Consider the following 16,280-nt stretch of genomic DNA (forward strand, 5'->3'; position numbering starts at 1 on the left):
CCACTATATGTTCATGCCTGATGTATTTGGGAAGGTTCACCAGGTTGACTCCAGAGATTAGGGTGTTAGCCTATGGGGAGAGATTGACTTGCCTAGGACTATACTGCTGAAATTCAGAAGAGTGAGAAGGAATCTCACAGAATTATCTAAAATTCTGAAAGCAATAGGTAAAGTAGAGGCAAGAAAGGTGCTTCCGCTGGTGAGTGAGACAAGAACCGGGAGACATGGCCTCAGAATTCAGAGGAATAGGTTTAAGATGGAGATGAGGAGAAACTGCTTTTCCTGTAGTGAATCTTTGGAATTCTCTGCCCAGAGAAACAGTAGAGGCTACTTCATTAAATACACTTAAGACACAATTTGATAGATTTTTGCACAGCAGGGTATTAAGGATTATGGGGAGAAGGCAGGAAGGCAGAGCAGGCTCGACAGGCCAGATAACCTACTCCTGCACCTTTTTCTCTTGTTCCCTCTTCTCACTGTTGCCATCAGGAAGAAGGTATGGGAGCCCAGGACTCACATCACCAGATTCAGGAACAGTTGATACCCTTAAACCATCAGGCTTTTGAATCAAAGGAAATGATTTCACTTGCCCCATCATTAAAATGTTCCCTCGACCAATGGACTCCCTTTCAAGAACTCTTCATCTCATGTTCCCAATATCAATTTATTTCTGTATTTGCAGTTTGTTGTCTTTTGCCCAGATTGGTGTGGTCTTTTGTTGATTTCTGTTATGGTTATTATATTATAGATTTATTGAGTGTGCCTGCAGGGAAATGAACCTCAGGAAATGAAAATGGTGATATATGAGACAAAAGAGGTCTGGCACTGTTGATCAGAGATAGTGTCACGGCTGTAGAAAAGGAGGAAGACATGGAGGGGTTGTCTATGGAGTCTCTGCGGGTGGAAGTTAAGAATAGGAAGGGGTCAATAACTCTACTTGGTGTTTTTTTAAACAGACCACCCAATAGTAACAGGGACATCGAGGAGCAGATAGGGAGGCAGATTCTGGAAAGGTGTAATAATAACAGGGTTGTTGTGGTGGGAGATTTTAATTTCCCAAATATTAATTGGCATGTCCCTAGGGCGAGGGGTTTAGATGGGGTGGAGTTTGTTAGGTATGTTCAGGAAGGTTTCTTGACACAATATGTAGATAAGCCTACAAGAGGAGAGGCTGTACTTGATCTGGTATTGGGAAATGAACCTGGTCGGATGTCAAATCTCTCAGTGGGGGGGCATTTTGGAGATAGTTATCACAGTTCTATCTCCTTTACCATAGAACTGGAGAGGGATAGGAGCAGACAAGTTAGGGAAGTATTTAATTGGAGTAAGAGGAAGTATGAGGCTATCAGGCAGGAACCTGGGATCATAAATTGGGAACAGATGTTCTCAGGGAAATGTATGGAAGAAATGTGGCAAATGTTCAGGGGATATTTGCGTAGAGTTCTGCATAGGTACGTTCCAATGAGACAGGGAAAGGATGGTAGGGTACAGGAACCATGGTGTACAAAGGCTATTGTAAATCTAGTCAAGAAGAAAAGAAGAGCTTATGAAAGGTTCAAAGAACTGGGTAATGATAGAGATCTAGAAGATTATAAGGCTAGCAGGAGGGAGCGAAGAAAGAAATTAGGAGAGCCAGAAGCGGCCATAAGAAGGCCTTGGTGGACAGGATTAAGAAAAACCCCAAGTCATTCTATGAGTATGTGAAGAGCAAGAGGATAAGACGTGAGAGAACAGGACTAATCAAGTGTGACAGTGGGAAAGTGTGTATGGAACCGGAGGAGATAGCAGACGTACTTAATGAGTACTTTGCTTCAGTATTCACTACGGAAAAGGATCTTGGCGATTGTAGGGATGACTTACAGTGGACTGAAAAGCTTGAGCATGTAGATATTAAGGAAGAGGATGTGCTGGAGCTTTAGAAAAGTAACAAGTTGGATAAGTCACCAGGACCGGACGAGATGTACCCCAGGCTACTGTGGGAGATGAGGGAGGAGATTGCTGAGTCTCTGACAATGATCTTTGCATCATCAATGGGTACGGGAGAGGTTCTGGAGGAATGGAGGGTTGTGGATGTTGTTCCCTTATTCAAGAAAGGGAGTAGGGATAGCCCAGGAAATTATAGACCAGTGAGTCTTACTTCAGGGGTTGGTAAGTTGATGGAGAAGATCCTGAGAGGCAGGATTTATGAATATGTGGAGAGGCATAATATGATTAGGAATAGTCAGCACGGCTTTGTCAAAGGCAGGTCGTACCTTATGAGCCTGATTGAATTTTTTGAGGATGTGACTAAACACATTGATGAAGGTGGAGCAGTAGATGTAGTGTATATGGATTTCGGCAAAGTATTTGACAAAGTACCCCATGCAAAGCTTATTGAGAAAGTAAGGAGGCATGGGATCCTGTCACAACCACGGATTTGGCAGCACAGTAGATATGGCAATTGCGCTTGTGAATTTGCACTTCAGCTAATTATTATTTAATCATGGTGGTATTTAACTCCATACTCGTTGTCGTAGCGCTTGTCGAGACTTGGACAGAGCACAGCAATGCTTTGCTGCTGTTTGTATTTGGCCTTCTCTGAGAAATTGGACTTTCGAGTCACCTGACTCTGAAGACTAGCGGTATTCGTTTAATGTTTAATGTTCTTTTCAGCTGCAGTGTAGGCTTCGTTTTCCCTTTGAGAGTTTTTGTTAACAGTCTTGTTTGGCCTAGTGTTTATTGTTTTATTTCCCCCGTCACACTGTTCGCATTAAAATCTCTGAACTGTCTTTCACTCCGCACTTGGGCCCTATCCGAACCTGGTGACAGCAAGTCTCAACAACAAAGATGGACCCAGCAGAGAGAGAGCAGCTGACCTTGGCCATAGGATTCATTGGTCAGGTAGGAGATAAGCTACAGGCAATGGAATCTGTTCTCAGTGAAGTTACGGAGGCAATGAGGCAGATAACCTCCTGCCAACAAGCCCAGTCTCACTTGGAGGAACATGTATCGTCCCAAGCCGCAACTGTTCAACAGCAGACAATCGGACTCGGGTGTCTGCGATCTCTGCACTCATGGCCACCAGCCACAAACTTATTGTGAACAACCAGTGTCAGCTGACAGCCAGTAACGTTCTTGGCAGCTCAGTTCAGCAGCTTCAGGCCACCTCAGACCCACTCCCAGCATCTCGCAGGTCCTCCTTTTCTGCTGCCCCAGCAATCTCTACCACTAATGCTCCCTCACCTGAACCAGATCTGACTCTCATGACTGTTCAGGAACTGAGTATTCCACCACCAGGCAGATATTCTGGTGATCCCGATGGTTGCAGGAATTTTATAACCCAATGCGAGCTGACATTCCAAGCCCAGCCCCGTCGTTTTGGTTGTTCAAGGGCCAATAACACTGGACAACAAAGATTTTGCTTCCTGAATACCTTTAGGTGTATCTAATGAATTTTGGGCTACTGATCATGAAAATCACCATGAAATTTCCCTATCACGCACCATTTTTTAATAAACTTATGTTTAGTATTTTAATTCATAATTCAAGTCAATTAAAATGTTGCCTACAATGTAAGCTGGAAAGTTTCCTATCTTGCCCAGGCGTGCTTGGGCATACTTAGGCAGCCCGGCTGCTGCATGGCAGGACAGGTTTTAGTAATAATTATTGGGTTCAGGACTGTAAGCATAGAATTTGCTATCACCAGGCACAAAAATTTTTATGAAGGATTTTGATATTTGAGACAGATGCTTCCCAGAACAACTGATGCCAAGATTAAGGAAAGCATTTTTGTTGGTCCACAAATCAAACAGGTCATCAGTGACAGGCAATTTGAAGAATTTCTAGTGGGACCGGAGAAAATCACATTGAAGGCGTTCAAGGAAGTTGTTGAAATTTTTCTCAGCATCTATAGAGCACCAAACTACATGCAGCTGGTTGAAAGCATGCTTCAAGCATATAAAACCATGAAATGCAATATGTCACTAAAGATTCATTTTCTGCATTCCCATTTAGACTTCTTCCCTGCAAAGCTTGGTGCTGTTAGTGACGAGCATGGTGAAAGGTTTCACCAGGACATTGCAGTCATGGAGAAAAGATACCAGGGCAACTGGAATCCATCAATGTGGCGAATTATTGTTGGACACTTAAGTGAGAAGCCTCCAACACTGAGTACAAATGAAAATCATTAACAAAATATTTTTAATTTAGTTCAACTATTGCAAAGCATCAGCACCATTATGCAATTAAACACATTATATTCAATAAAAGTTAATTTGTTGTTTCTCCAAATTCCGATGTGATACAAGTAGTCTGAAATTATATTTGTGTTCATCTTCAAGCAGTCTATCACAAACAAAAAAAGTTCTGAGGAAGCAACACTTTTGAAAAAAATTGTTGTCCAGTGTTATGAGAATGTGTCTTGCTTTCCCTTTAAGGCAGATGAGTAATGTAATTGGAGAGTTTATTGTGGGACTGGGATTCACTGCCCTCTTCAGGCCCAGTGTCAACTGATAGATGTTTGTTTAACTGTGAAACAATATTCCGTCAACAGAGGGCAGTTTGTCCATAAAGCTGGGATGCAGGTTCCTTAGAAATGTTTGAGACATATTCCAACAAACCCACTGGAAACCCCCATAAGTCACGTTCACTACCCAATCTTACTCACTTTATTCACCCTAGCTCTGGCTCAGGCTCCACCCATGTCTGTCTGGAACCAGTTCCATTTCCTACTGTCTGAGGAAATCCCTCTAAAACTAGGAGAGCCCTTCTGCCAGAAAGGAACTGGCAGCTGAGGAATGCACTCCATTTGATGCTCTCCAGGGAGGTGGCTCCGGGTGCCCATTGCCATTGTTATTTTTAACAATTATACATTTTTACCAGGGATGGAGAAATCATGAACCAGAGGCACAGGTTTAAGATGAGGGAAGAGATATAACAGGAACCTGAGGGGGAACTTTTTCACCTAGAGAGTGATCCATATATGGATCAAGTTGTCAGAGGAAGTGGTTAAGCACCTTAATATTTAAATGGTACTTGGACAGGTACATGGATAGGAAAGCTTCAGCTCAAGGGTTCCCAATGTTTTTATGCCATTAACCGAGGGGTCTGGGGACCCTCTGGTTTAGAGGACTATGGTTCAATTGGCCTGGACCAAAGCACCCATTTCCTTGCTGTATGATTGTCAAGAGATGTTTGACTGAGGTAGAGAAATATTTTACAGATGAATCCTGTCTCAGTGTAGTTGGTGTGCTATTTAGCCTATATTACTGGGTACCGGCAGTGTGGCCACATCACTGTGTGGGGAAGTCACAGCAGCTCAGTTCTTCCATGCGGCTCTCTCACTGCAAGTACCTTGACATGAAACCCCAGAGCCAGCAGACAATCGAACAGGGAAAGCTGTGAATCTTGAAACCACATCATAGTGAAAAATTAGTTGAGAACTATGGCACTTGCAACAGAGGAATTTTTATCCATATAAGCCCGTTTGTTGGCGTGATTGTTGAGGTAGAAATCCCTGTATGAGCGGGTGAGGTGACATTCATTGGTCAACATCATCACAGCTGTAGTATTAATTTCACTGCATAGTGCTTAAATAATTTCACCACTCAGTCTTAAAAGAAATAGAAGTCAGGATGGCCAGGTCACTCTTTGTCATTTGAACACATTTGGTCCATTGTGAACACGGGAGTAAAACCGGAAACCCATGTCTCGTTCAAAATGAGCCCCCGTGGGAGGTTCAAGTTGAGTACTTGAATCAGTTTTTGCCAAGAGTCAGGCATGTTTTGTAATCATTCTCTTCATGGGCCATCCGGTCAGATGAATGTTTTTGTCATTGCCACCATGTGGTCGACCCCACAAGCCACGTCCATGACCTCTCCTTGTACCGTCACCTGAAACACATAAACAAATACAATTAGTCATCTCTTCCAGAGCAGTGGGTTCCACTTGATCTCCACAAGCTGAGTGTGCAGATCAGATACATGTGTCTGAGTGAGGATTTCTGTCTTGCAACTTGCTATTCGGAGGGCGGTGCTGAGAGATGATGGCGCTAAACTCCTTCGCTTGCATCTTTGGAAACAGCTCTGTTTCTATCTTTTGACATCTCTTTTCCCCTTTCAAGGTTCTTTTGAAGACCCCGACCTGGAGTTACGCACTGACTTTGGTTCTTTGCGGGAATGTGACCTGCCCTCGGGGTCTTATGACCGGCTGCCTTACGACGCAGCCTGGAAGACTAGCCACACCTTCAGGGATACGGATTTTCCTGGCTCTGGAGGTGGGCCGATTCAAGGCTGGTGCTGCTGCCGACTGATGCGTCGCAGGAGAACATGGAAGATCGGAAGCAGTGGGTTTGCTACTGGCTGTGTGCCCAGACCTGAATTCTTTGGGCACAGGGCTCGGAAAAAGCAACACAACAGACCACAAATCAGCAAGTTGTTTTGTTATGTCTCCTCTCTCACTGTGAAATGGGGACACTTCTTTTTTTCCTTATTAGGGGGAGAAAGAGCCTGTGGTATGTTGAATACCAGGTGAACGAGTAGTCTTTGGGGTACTACAAGTCTGTGTCTTTATTGGTGCTTTACTGCACACTTGAGTGCTCGGTGGGGGAGTGCAGATGCTTTTTTTTTTGCTGTTGGGGGAGGTGACGTTTGTTGCTTTGCTGCTTGTGTGTGGGTGGGGGGAGCTGGGGGGGGCTTTGGGGCTCTAACATTTAACTGTCATTCATTCTTTGGGGCATCCTTTGTTTTCGTGGATGTTTGAGAAGAAAAAGAATTTCAGGATGTATATTGTATACATTTTCCTAATAGAGGTGTATAAGATGATGACAGACATTGATCGTGTGGATAGTCAGACTTTTTTCCCAGGGCTTAAATGGCTAGCACGAGAGGACACAGTTCTAAGGTGCTTGGAAGTAGGTACAGAGGAGATGTCAGGGGTAAGTTGGTTTTTTTTACGTAGAGAGTGGTGAGTGCGTGGAATGGGCTGTCGATAACGGCGGTGGAGGTGGATATGATAGGGTGTTTTAAGAGACTCCTGGATAGGTACATGGAGCTGAGAAAAATAGAGGGCTATAGGTAACCCTAGGTAATTTCTAAGGTAAGGACATGTTCGGCACAGCTTTGTGGGCCACAGAGTCTGCATTGTTCTGTAGGTTTTCTATGTTTTTATTAAATGTATCTACTGAAATGACTTCAGATAGTAAGCATATGAAATGAAATGGTTCTGAGAAAGTTGTTTCATTAAGGGAGTTGACCATCCTTGATTTATCAAGTTTGAAAACTGAACATCAATGCTCAGTAAGTCAGCTAGTCTCTGCTGCATCTGTGCCTCTTCTTTGGAAAACAATCATTCTTTGGACACCTTCTGTTGAAGTATTAATGTCTGCATGGTTATAGATGAGAGATCCCCTTAATTCATCGACCCCCTGCGATTTATTAAAGGGAATGTATAACAACAAAGGCTGCTGGCAGCTACTTGTCTTCATTTCATTTTGTTTATTCTTTCTTTTTAAATCTTTTTATTGAATAAGTATACAAAAGCATATAAGCACTAATACACTGTTAGAAATTACAGGAGATATTAATACAGAAAAAAAATTGATACAAACAGTGCAATTTAAACATAAAATAATAAGGTAAAATAATAGTATACTAATTTTTATATATATATCAATAGAGAAAAGGAAAAAAAAAACCAAAAAAAATCCCACCGTGCAACTAACTAAAAGCAAAGCAAAGCAATGGGCTAACTTGAAACAGGTAGAGTTAAAGAACTTAAAATCATGTCCTCAAACCCGACCTCCATTAAAAAGTTAAAAAAAGCAAGGGAATAAGTATGAAATATGGAAAAGAGAAAAAAAAATTACATTAAATGAAAATATTGAATAAAAGATCTCCAGGTCTGTTCAAATTTAAGTGAAGAATCATAAAGATTACTTCTAATTTTCTCCAAATTTAAGCATAATATCGTCTGGGAAAACCAAAAAAAAGATAGTTGGAGCATTAGTCTCTTTCTAATGTTGTGAAATACATCTTTTCGCCATTAAAGTAAGAAATGCAATCATTCTACGGGCTGAAGGGGAAAGATTACTAAATTATGATTCTAAAATTTTTTCTAAATTATTAGCAAACAGATTAGAAAAAGTTCTCCCTTTTATTATTTCGGAAGACCAAACGCGTTTTATTAAAGGTCGTTACTCTTTCTATAACATTCACACACTGTTAAATATTGTTTATACCCCCTCACAAAATGTGCCTGAGTGTGTTATCTCTTTAGATGCTGAAAAAGCTTTTGATAGAGTAGAATGGCCTTACTTATTTAAGGTGCTTGAATTGTTTAACTTTAGCTCGAAATTTATATCCTGGATCAAACTGTTATATCATCCTCCTATGGCCTCGGTCTGTACTAACTCTTTAAGCTCACCTTTTTTCCCTCTTTTTCGAGGTACTCAACAAGGTTGTCCTCTTAGTCCTTTATTATTTGATATTGCATTAGAACCTCTTGCAATTGCCATTCGAGAATCTCCAAATATTATTGGGATAACTCGGGGCTTAAAGTCCCATAAAGTATCACTCTATGCTGATGACTTACTTTTATATATTTCTAATCCTCAAAAATCTATCCCTGCTGCTTTAGATTTATTAGCACAATTTAGTCTTTTTTCAGGTTATAAATTAAATCATTTTGTTTATTAAGAGAATTTTGTGAGCTAGCCCTGGAAATGTCAGAACTAACACCAAATATTCTGGAGAACTCACCCTCCAGGGGAAGTACTGATCATCTTTGCTCCCAATGCCAAGGCAACCTCGCTGGTTTTTGCCCCAGACAAAGAGCTCACCACGATCTGGAACACAAGGACCATTAAGCAAACAACGAAATCCACTGTTCTCCCAAATACAGAGCTCCAACTGCCGGTTGAATAGAGAGACCATGTAGGAAAGAGAGGTGACCTTTGAACAATGGCAGCACATAGTAACATCACAGGCAGCCGAACCCTGTGGAGAAGACGGACGCTGGTGGTGTTGTGGACAGTGAAGAGAGTTGTCTAAGGCGACAGCAGGATATATACAGCAGTTAGAAATTTTGGACTGAGCAGAATTGACTTCTGTTGAACATCGTGAGCATGCTTTGATGGAGCCAGGAAGTGAGGATACCTTTGGACTGTGTTGACTGTTAACGCAAAGGACACATTTCACTGTATGAAACAGATACTGTAAAAAAAAAAAAAAAATCTGAATCTGAGGTGATGTATTTTGGGAAATCCAATGGGGTGGCACATCCGTATACGGGATGGGGTAGGGGGGACTAAGAAATGTTGATGGACAGAGACACCAGGGAGTTCAGTCTTTAGTCTTGAATAATAGTTTAATGGAGGGTTGGTAGAGTTAGGCTGAGGGATGAGCTAAAGGAAACGAAATACAGACCAAGAGACATAGAAGTTTGGGAGGACGGGAGCTTGGAGCACGATAAAACGCCAACACCGCGAACTGTACAAGGTACTCACTAGTGATGGCGGCAAAATGGTGGAGCCCACAGGCGATACGATCAACTCGGACTTGGGGTGTGAACTCAGAGCAGCCAAACAGAGTTGGTGGAATCATCTCTGGTAGTCTGGACTCAGAGAGATTACATCCTTTCCCCAGGATCCCATACCCCCACACAAACACATTGCCATCACCTGCAAACAACAAAGGATATTTTAGGCAAAGCGAAGATGTGTTCAGAAAGTCCAAGTACTGTCATGAACAATTGCAGATAATGAGCTATAGAAGGGTCACCTGATTGACAAATGGACAGCAGGAACATTTGACACACAGGAGAGTGGACTCAGTCCTACACTTGAGACTCCAACAATACCCTAGTGCTCCAAGGGACTGCATTTTTTTAGACAAAATGTTAAAGTTTTGCTCAGGGTGAATGTTGTTGTTTGACAAGTTTTGGGGCAATGTAGCATTCTAACTCGGGCAGGCAGGAACCACAAGCGAATGTGGCTGGTAGTCACAGACAACTTCGCTTTCAGAGGTGTGAAGCCCTCCCTGATGCACAATCCAATTATCTGGGATAAAGGATGAAGAGGAAGTGGAAGGCTTAAAGAGAACGCGCTGATACATAAGGTGATAGCTTACTATTGAGGACTGCAGCATGAGTACCACCACATGCTGCCGACTTTATCTGTCCCAGGCCTTTAAAGGGGAGCTTCTTCGGCACATTCACCTGGAAGATCAAATCAGACATACAGAAAAGTTTCCAAATGGCCACTGCTAGTCCACCCATCCTCTTCTCATGTTCTGGAATCCTACTCTCCCCATCGACTTTCAGCATCTTCCTTCCCATTGACAACCTGCCTGCAGAAATTGGTTTCATTCCAGAGATTTTATGGATTTGGGTTTTCACTGATGGAAGCAAAAGAAATGACTGAAGAAGATCAATTCGCAGTTCATAGTTATACTGCAAGAATGCAAAGCCATGGACGGGAGAGAGTTACTGATCTCTGCTCATAGAGCAGTACAGGCACTGCAGCATGTTGTACTGAATTAAACTAATGACACCTCATCCATTCTGCCCACACATGGTCCAATCCCTCCATTGCCAGGCATATTCACATGCCCATCTAAGAGCCTCTTAAAACCTCTATCGTATTGGTTTCCAGCAGCACATTCCAGGCACCCCACCCACCACATCGTGGGAAAAAAGCTTTCCTGCACATCATCTTTAAACTTACCCCCCTCACACTTTGTGCATATACCTCCAGTATTTGACATTTTTACCCTGGAAAAAAGGTTCCAAACTTTCTACTTTATAATTTCATGAACTTCTATCAGGTCTCCGCTCGGCGTCTGACGCTTCAAAGAAAACAAAGCAAGTTTGTCCCATAGCTCATACCTTCTAATCCAGGCATCATCCTGGTCAACCTCTCCTGCACCCTCTCCAAAGTCTCCACCTCCTTTCCGCAATGGGGAGAGTAGAATTACACACAATACTCCAAGTCTGGCCTAACCAGAGTTTTAATACCTATAAGGCTTACTGGCTATTTTAATCAATGCCCCTACCAATGAAGGCAAGCATGCAATAAACTACACCTTCCTTATCACCCTATCTACTTCCTTGGCTACTTTCAGGGAGCCATGGACTCCAAGATCCCCCTCTACATCAACATTATTAAAGGTCCTACCATTAATTGTGTTCATTCCCTTTGCATTTGACTTCCCAAAGTGCAATAAATCACACTTGGCTGCATTAAACTCCATCTGCCATTTCTCCCACATCTGTAACTGATCTATGTCCCACTTTGACAACCTTCTTATGGATTTGTGTAAATGGCAGTCATCAAAACAGGAATGTATTATTTTACAAAAGTTCTAATAAAATTATTTTAACTATCTTAAAATATAAAATAACTTATATTTTATATTAAATATATTTTAATATATTTTATATTTTATATAAAAAGCTCAAAACCCTGCCATAGATCAGATCGTTTGATCGTGGGATGGGACCAAAGCGCTTCTTTCTGACCTTGACTTGGACTATAAAAGCCATGTAATCTCAGCACAGAACAGCTTTAAATCATGTCTGAATGCCAGGGAGGGGCCAGTGACACTGTAGGATTTCTATGATGAAAAGCGGAGTGTGAGGCAGAGTTAGGAGGACAATGATGTGTGGGATCAGGTGGGACACCGTGCCAATGACCCAGAGTTGGTGAGATAATGTTCTCTCCCTCCAGTGAATGAAGATCCCTCCTGAATTATCTGTACCCTGCCTATGGACACTTGTGACAGAGGACTCTCTGGTCAGGTGCACAGGCAGCATTTCTGTGGCTGTGAGAAAGATTCTGTATGGAGTGTCGCCTCCCTGATGCCAGGGACATGGAAGTCTCTTGGGAAATTTCCCAGGATTGAAGAATCAAGTTCTAGAGGGCATAGGTTCGAGTTCAGAAGTAAGATATTTATAAGAACATGAGTGGCAACTTATTGACCCAGAGAGTGGTCCGAAGATGGAATGAATTGCCAGGGGAAGTGGTTGAGGACAGTACATTAACAAAATTGTTAAGCTACTTGGATGTGTACATATATGGATAGGAAAGGTTTACAGGCATCTGGACCAAACATGAGGAATGGGACTAGTCTAGAGGTTAGGTCAATAAATCTAATTGAAAGAATAGACTGGACCAGTTGAACTGCAGTCTGAAGTAAAGTTATCTTAATGCAAGGAGCATTATGGGTAAGGTACAGGAGCTTAGTGTCTGGGTCAGTACACAGGATTATGTTGCTGTGAGATTTAGTTAAGACAGGCAGTGGTAACTCAATGTTGCAGGATTTAGATGTTTCAGATGTGATAGAGAGGGAGGGGGAGTGAAAATGCATTACAGAACTGCAAGAATGCCACAGCTGTGCTCAAAAAGAACTTAGTGAAGGGCACATTTCACTGAGGCAATATAGGTATAGTTCAGGAATACAAAAAGTGCAGTCACCATGATGGCCTTGCAATAGTCAGCGGAAGATACAGAAGCAGATATGCAGGCAGATCACAGAATGATGCAAAAACAACAGGGTTGTTGTAGTAGGTGACTTTAACTTCCCTAATATTGACTGAAACGACCTTAGTGTACAGGGCTTAAATGGTACAAGATTTGTTAGGTGAATCCCGGAGGGTTTCTTGAAACAATTCGTGGATTGTCCAATGTAAATAAGGAAGAGGCTGTACTAGACTTCATACTGGGGAATACATAATGACAGGCGCATTTTGGGAACAATGATCACAATTCTGTAAGTTTTAAGATAGTTATTAAGCATTCCTGTGAGGATGAAAGATGAGGATGGCAAAGTTCAGCAATCTTGAAGGACAAATGATATTGTAAATTCAGTCAGAAAGGAAAAGGAAGTATATGTAGGATTGAGGAAGCTTAAATCAGAGAAGGCCCTTAAGGAATGAAAGGAATCGGGAATAAACATAAATAAGGATTCAGGAAGGCTAAAAGAGTCCATGAAGTGTCCGTGACATGTCGAATTAAAGAGAATCTCAAGGAATTTAAAACATTCATTAAAAACAAGAGGGTAATGAGGGGAACGGAAGGCTCATTCAAAGCCAAAAGAAGGGATCCAGGTCTGGGCAAGATCCTAAACAAATATTTTGCATTGGTATTCTCTAATGAGAAGAACATGGATGACCGTGACATCAGGAATGAATACGTTGACATTCTGGGCATGTTGGTATTAAGAAAGAGGTGGTGTTGGGACTCTTAAGAAACAGTAAAGTGGATAAGTCCCCAGGTCTGATGGAATCTATGCCAGCTGATTGAGAGAGGCAAAGGAGGAAAATGCTGAGGCTTTGACCAAGATCTTTGTATCATCTTTTGCCCAAATAAGATCCCAGAATGTTAGAAGAGCAAAAGGAATAAGCCATGCATTTATAGACCAGTGACCAATTATACACCAATTTGCACCATTGTTAAGGAAACTACCGCGGAAGATTGTTTGGGACAGTTTACTTGCATTTAGAAAAATGTTTACTTATTAGGGACACTCGGAATGGCTTTCTATGGAGATCCTGTCTTATCCGGTTGATTGAGTTTTTAGAGGAAGTGACAATCATGGATGTTTTCCACGCAGACTTTAGTAAAGCTTTTAATCGAGTACTCCATAGACCATAAGGCATTGAAAGAGAATTAGTCCATTTGACTCATCAAGATTGTTGACCATTTGATCATGGCTGATCCACTTCCCTCCCAACCTGATTTTCTTGCCTTCTCCCCACAACGTTTCACGCCCTGACTTATTAAGAATCTGTTAACCTTCGCCTTAATTACACTCAATGATTTGGCCTCCACAGCCGTCAGTGGCAACAAATGACAAAGATTCACCACCTTCTGGCTAAAAGAATTCCTTCTCATCTCCATTCTAAATGGACATCCCTCTAACCTGAGGTTGTGCCCTCTGGTCCGAGACTCACTCACTATAGGAAACACCCTTTCCATCTAGGTCTTTCACCATTCTATAGATTCCAATGAGAGCCCCCCTTCCCCCATTCTTCTAAATTCCAGTGAGTACAGGCCCAGAACAATCAAACGCTTCTCACATGACAAGTCTTTCAATCCTAGAATCATTTTTGTGAACTTGTTTTTAACCCTCTCCAATGTCAGCACATCCACAACTGTTCACAATACTCCAAGTGAGGCCTTACCGGTTTTTATATTCTATATTTTATATTCTAGTCCTCTTGAAATGAATGCTAACAAGACATTTGCCTTCCTCACCACTGACTCAACCTGCAAGTTAACCTTTAGGGAACCTTGCCTGCGGGACTCCCTTCGCATCTCAGATTTTTCAATTTTCTCCCCATTTAGAAAAAAAGTCTACACTTTTATTCCTTCTCCCAAGGTGCATGACCATACACTTCCTGACACTGTATTCCATCTGCCACTTCTTTACACATTCTCCTAATCTAAGTCCTGGATCAGGGATGGCCAACCCATGGTGCATGCACCAAAAGTGGCGCATTGGATGATTAGAAGTGGCGCATTGCACCCCAGTGATAATAATAAAAAAGTAAGCCTACTCATGCAAAAAGTATTAACCAAAAACCGATTCGTAGAAAAAAAAATCTACATCAGGAATTCAATTTTTAGAGCTAGAAATGGATATAACTGAGAATAAATCTAAAACTTAGCAATTATTTTTAGCGATTTTATTATTTCGTGCACATCTTTTGGCGAATGTTATCTTCTTTCACATTAATCTGTTTTCAATTTTTAAAAAATGTTTAATGAGTCAAACTAGGAAAGAAGGACTTTTGTTCTGCAGTTGCTCCATAACTGTTGAATACACACTTGATACTTGTTTGATCCTGAGGTGCCAGGCGTCTGCACCAGCAGTACATCGCCGGTTTTTGCCAGTCAGTTTACAATCGACACTCGTGCGCTACGGAGTTGTGCCTTGTTCGTCCTTTGTGAACATTTGCTGCTTTGTACTTTTTTGAAAATGAAGCCTTGATTTTATATTCAGTGACCCGTCACAGTGCAAAAGAAAAGCAGAGAGTGATAGTAAGCATGAATTCAATGAACAGAGGGAAAATGAGTTCTTATTTATAGTGGGTCCGTCAGGAAAACCGTTGTGCATTGTTTGTGAAAACACTTTTTCACATAATAGAAGACATGACCTTAATAGACACTATAAAACACAACATCAGACTGAAATAGAAGGAAAACTGAAGCTAGTGCTTGGGCAACACACACAAAATGCTGGTGGAACGCAGCAGGCCAGAGAGCATCTATAGGAAGAAGTACAGTCGACGTTTCAGGCTGAGATCCTTCGTCAGGACTAACTGAAAGAAGAGATAGTAAGAGATTTGAAAGTGTTGGGGGGGGAATCCGAAATGATAGGAGAAGACAGGAGGGGGAGGGATAGAGCTAGGAGCTGGAAAGTTGATGGGCAAAAGGGATACAAGGCTGGAGAAGGGGGAGGATCATGGGACGGGAGGCCTAGGGAGAAAGGGAAGGGGGAGGGGAGCGCCAGAGGAAGATGGAGAGCAGGCAAGGAGTTATTGTGAGAGGGACAGACAGAGAGAAAGAGAAAAAAAAAACTGGAAAATAAATAAATAAATAAGGGATGGGGTGAGAACAGGAGGTGGGGCATTAATGGAAGTTAGAGAAGTCAATGTTCATGCCATCAGGTTGGAGGCTACCCAGACAGAATATAAGGTGGTGTTCCTCCAACCTGAGTGTGGTTTCATCTTGACAGTAGAGGAGGCCATAGACAGGCATATCAGAATGGGAATGGGACGTGGAATTAAAACCCATTCCTATTCCGATCCCGATATATCTATGGGTTATATCACTGTCGTGATAAGGTCACACTTAGCTCGGAGGAACAACATCTTATATTCTGTTTGGGTAGCTTCCAAACTAATGGCATGAACATCGATTTCTCAACCTTCTGGTAATGCCCCCCATCCCCCCACCGACCTTCTCCCATCCCCTTTCCCTCTCTCACCATATCTCCTTGCCTGCCCATTGCCTCCTTCTGGTGCTCCTTCCTGCTTTTCTTTCTTCCATGGCCTTCTGTCTCTTTCACCAACCAACTTCCTCGTTCTTTACTTCACCCCTCCCCCTTCAGGTTTCACCCGTCACCTTGTGTTCCTCTCTCTCCCCGTTCCCCCACTTTTTAAATCTACTCCTCAGCATTTTTTTCTCCAGTCCTGCTGGAGGGTTTCGGCCCAAAACGTCGACTATACTCTTTTCTAGAGATGCTGCTTGGTCTGTTGAGTTCCTCCAGCATTTTGTGTGTGTTGCTTGGATTTCCAGCATC

General features: G+C 42.2%; 1 protein-coding gene across 3 annotated transcripts in view; it reads right to left on the reverse strand.

Moving 5' to 3' along the window:
- Window positions 1–4,170: 4,170 nt before the first annotated feature.
- The window catches only part of rcc1l (RCC1 like), a 37,269-nt gene continuing 25,159 nt past the window's right edge, over window positions 4,171–16,280 (reverse strand). For 2 of the 3 annotated variants that reach the window (XM_063031559.1, XM_063031561.1), the window contains exons 8-11: window positions 10,104–10,191; window positions 9,482–9,655; window positions 8,736–8,821; window positions 4,171–5,870 (exon numbers count right to left, since the gene is read on the reverse strand). In XM_063031559.1, coding sequence (XP_062887629.1) covers window positions 5,793–5,870; window positions 8,736–8,821; window positions 9,482–9,655; window positions 10,104–10,191 — 426 coding nt within the window. In that variant the 3' untranslated portion in view covers window positions 4,171–5,792. Of the gene's footprint in view, window positions 5,871–8,735; window positions 8,822–8,924; window positions 9,148–9,481; window positions 9,656–10,103; window positions 10,192–16,280 lie in introns of those variants that run through there. The other variant, XM_063031560.1, reaches the window with a different exon arrangement.

The sequence above is a fragment of the Mobula hypostoma genome, chromosome 23 (genome assembly GCF_963921235.1).
Source record: "Mobula hypostoma chromosome 23, sMobHyp1.1, whole genome shotgun sequence".
NCBI classification, from domain to species: Eukaryota; Metazoa; Chordata; class Chondrichthyes; order Myliobatiformes; family Myliobatidae; genus Mobula; species Mobula hypostoma.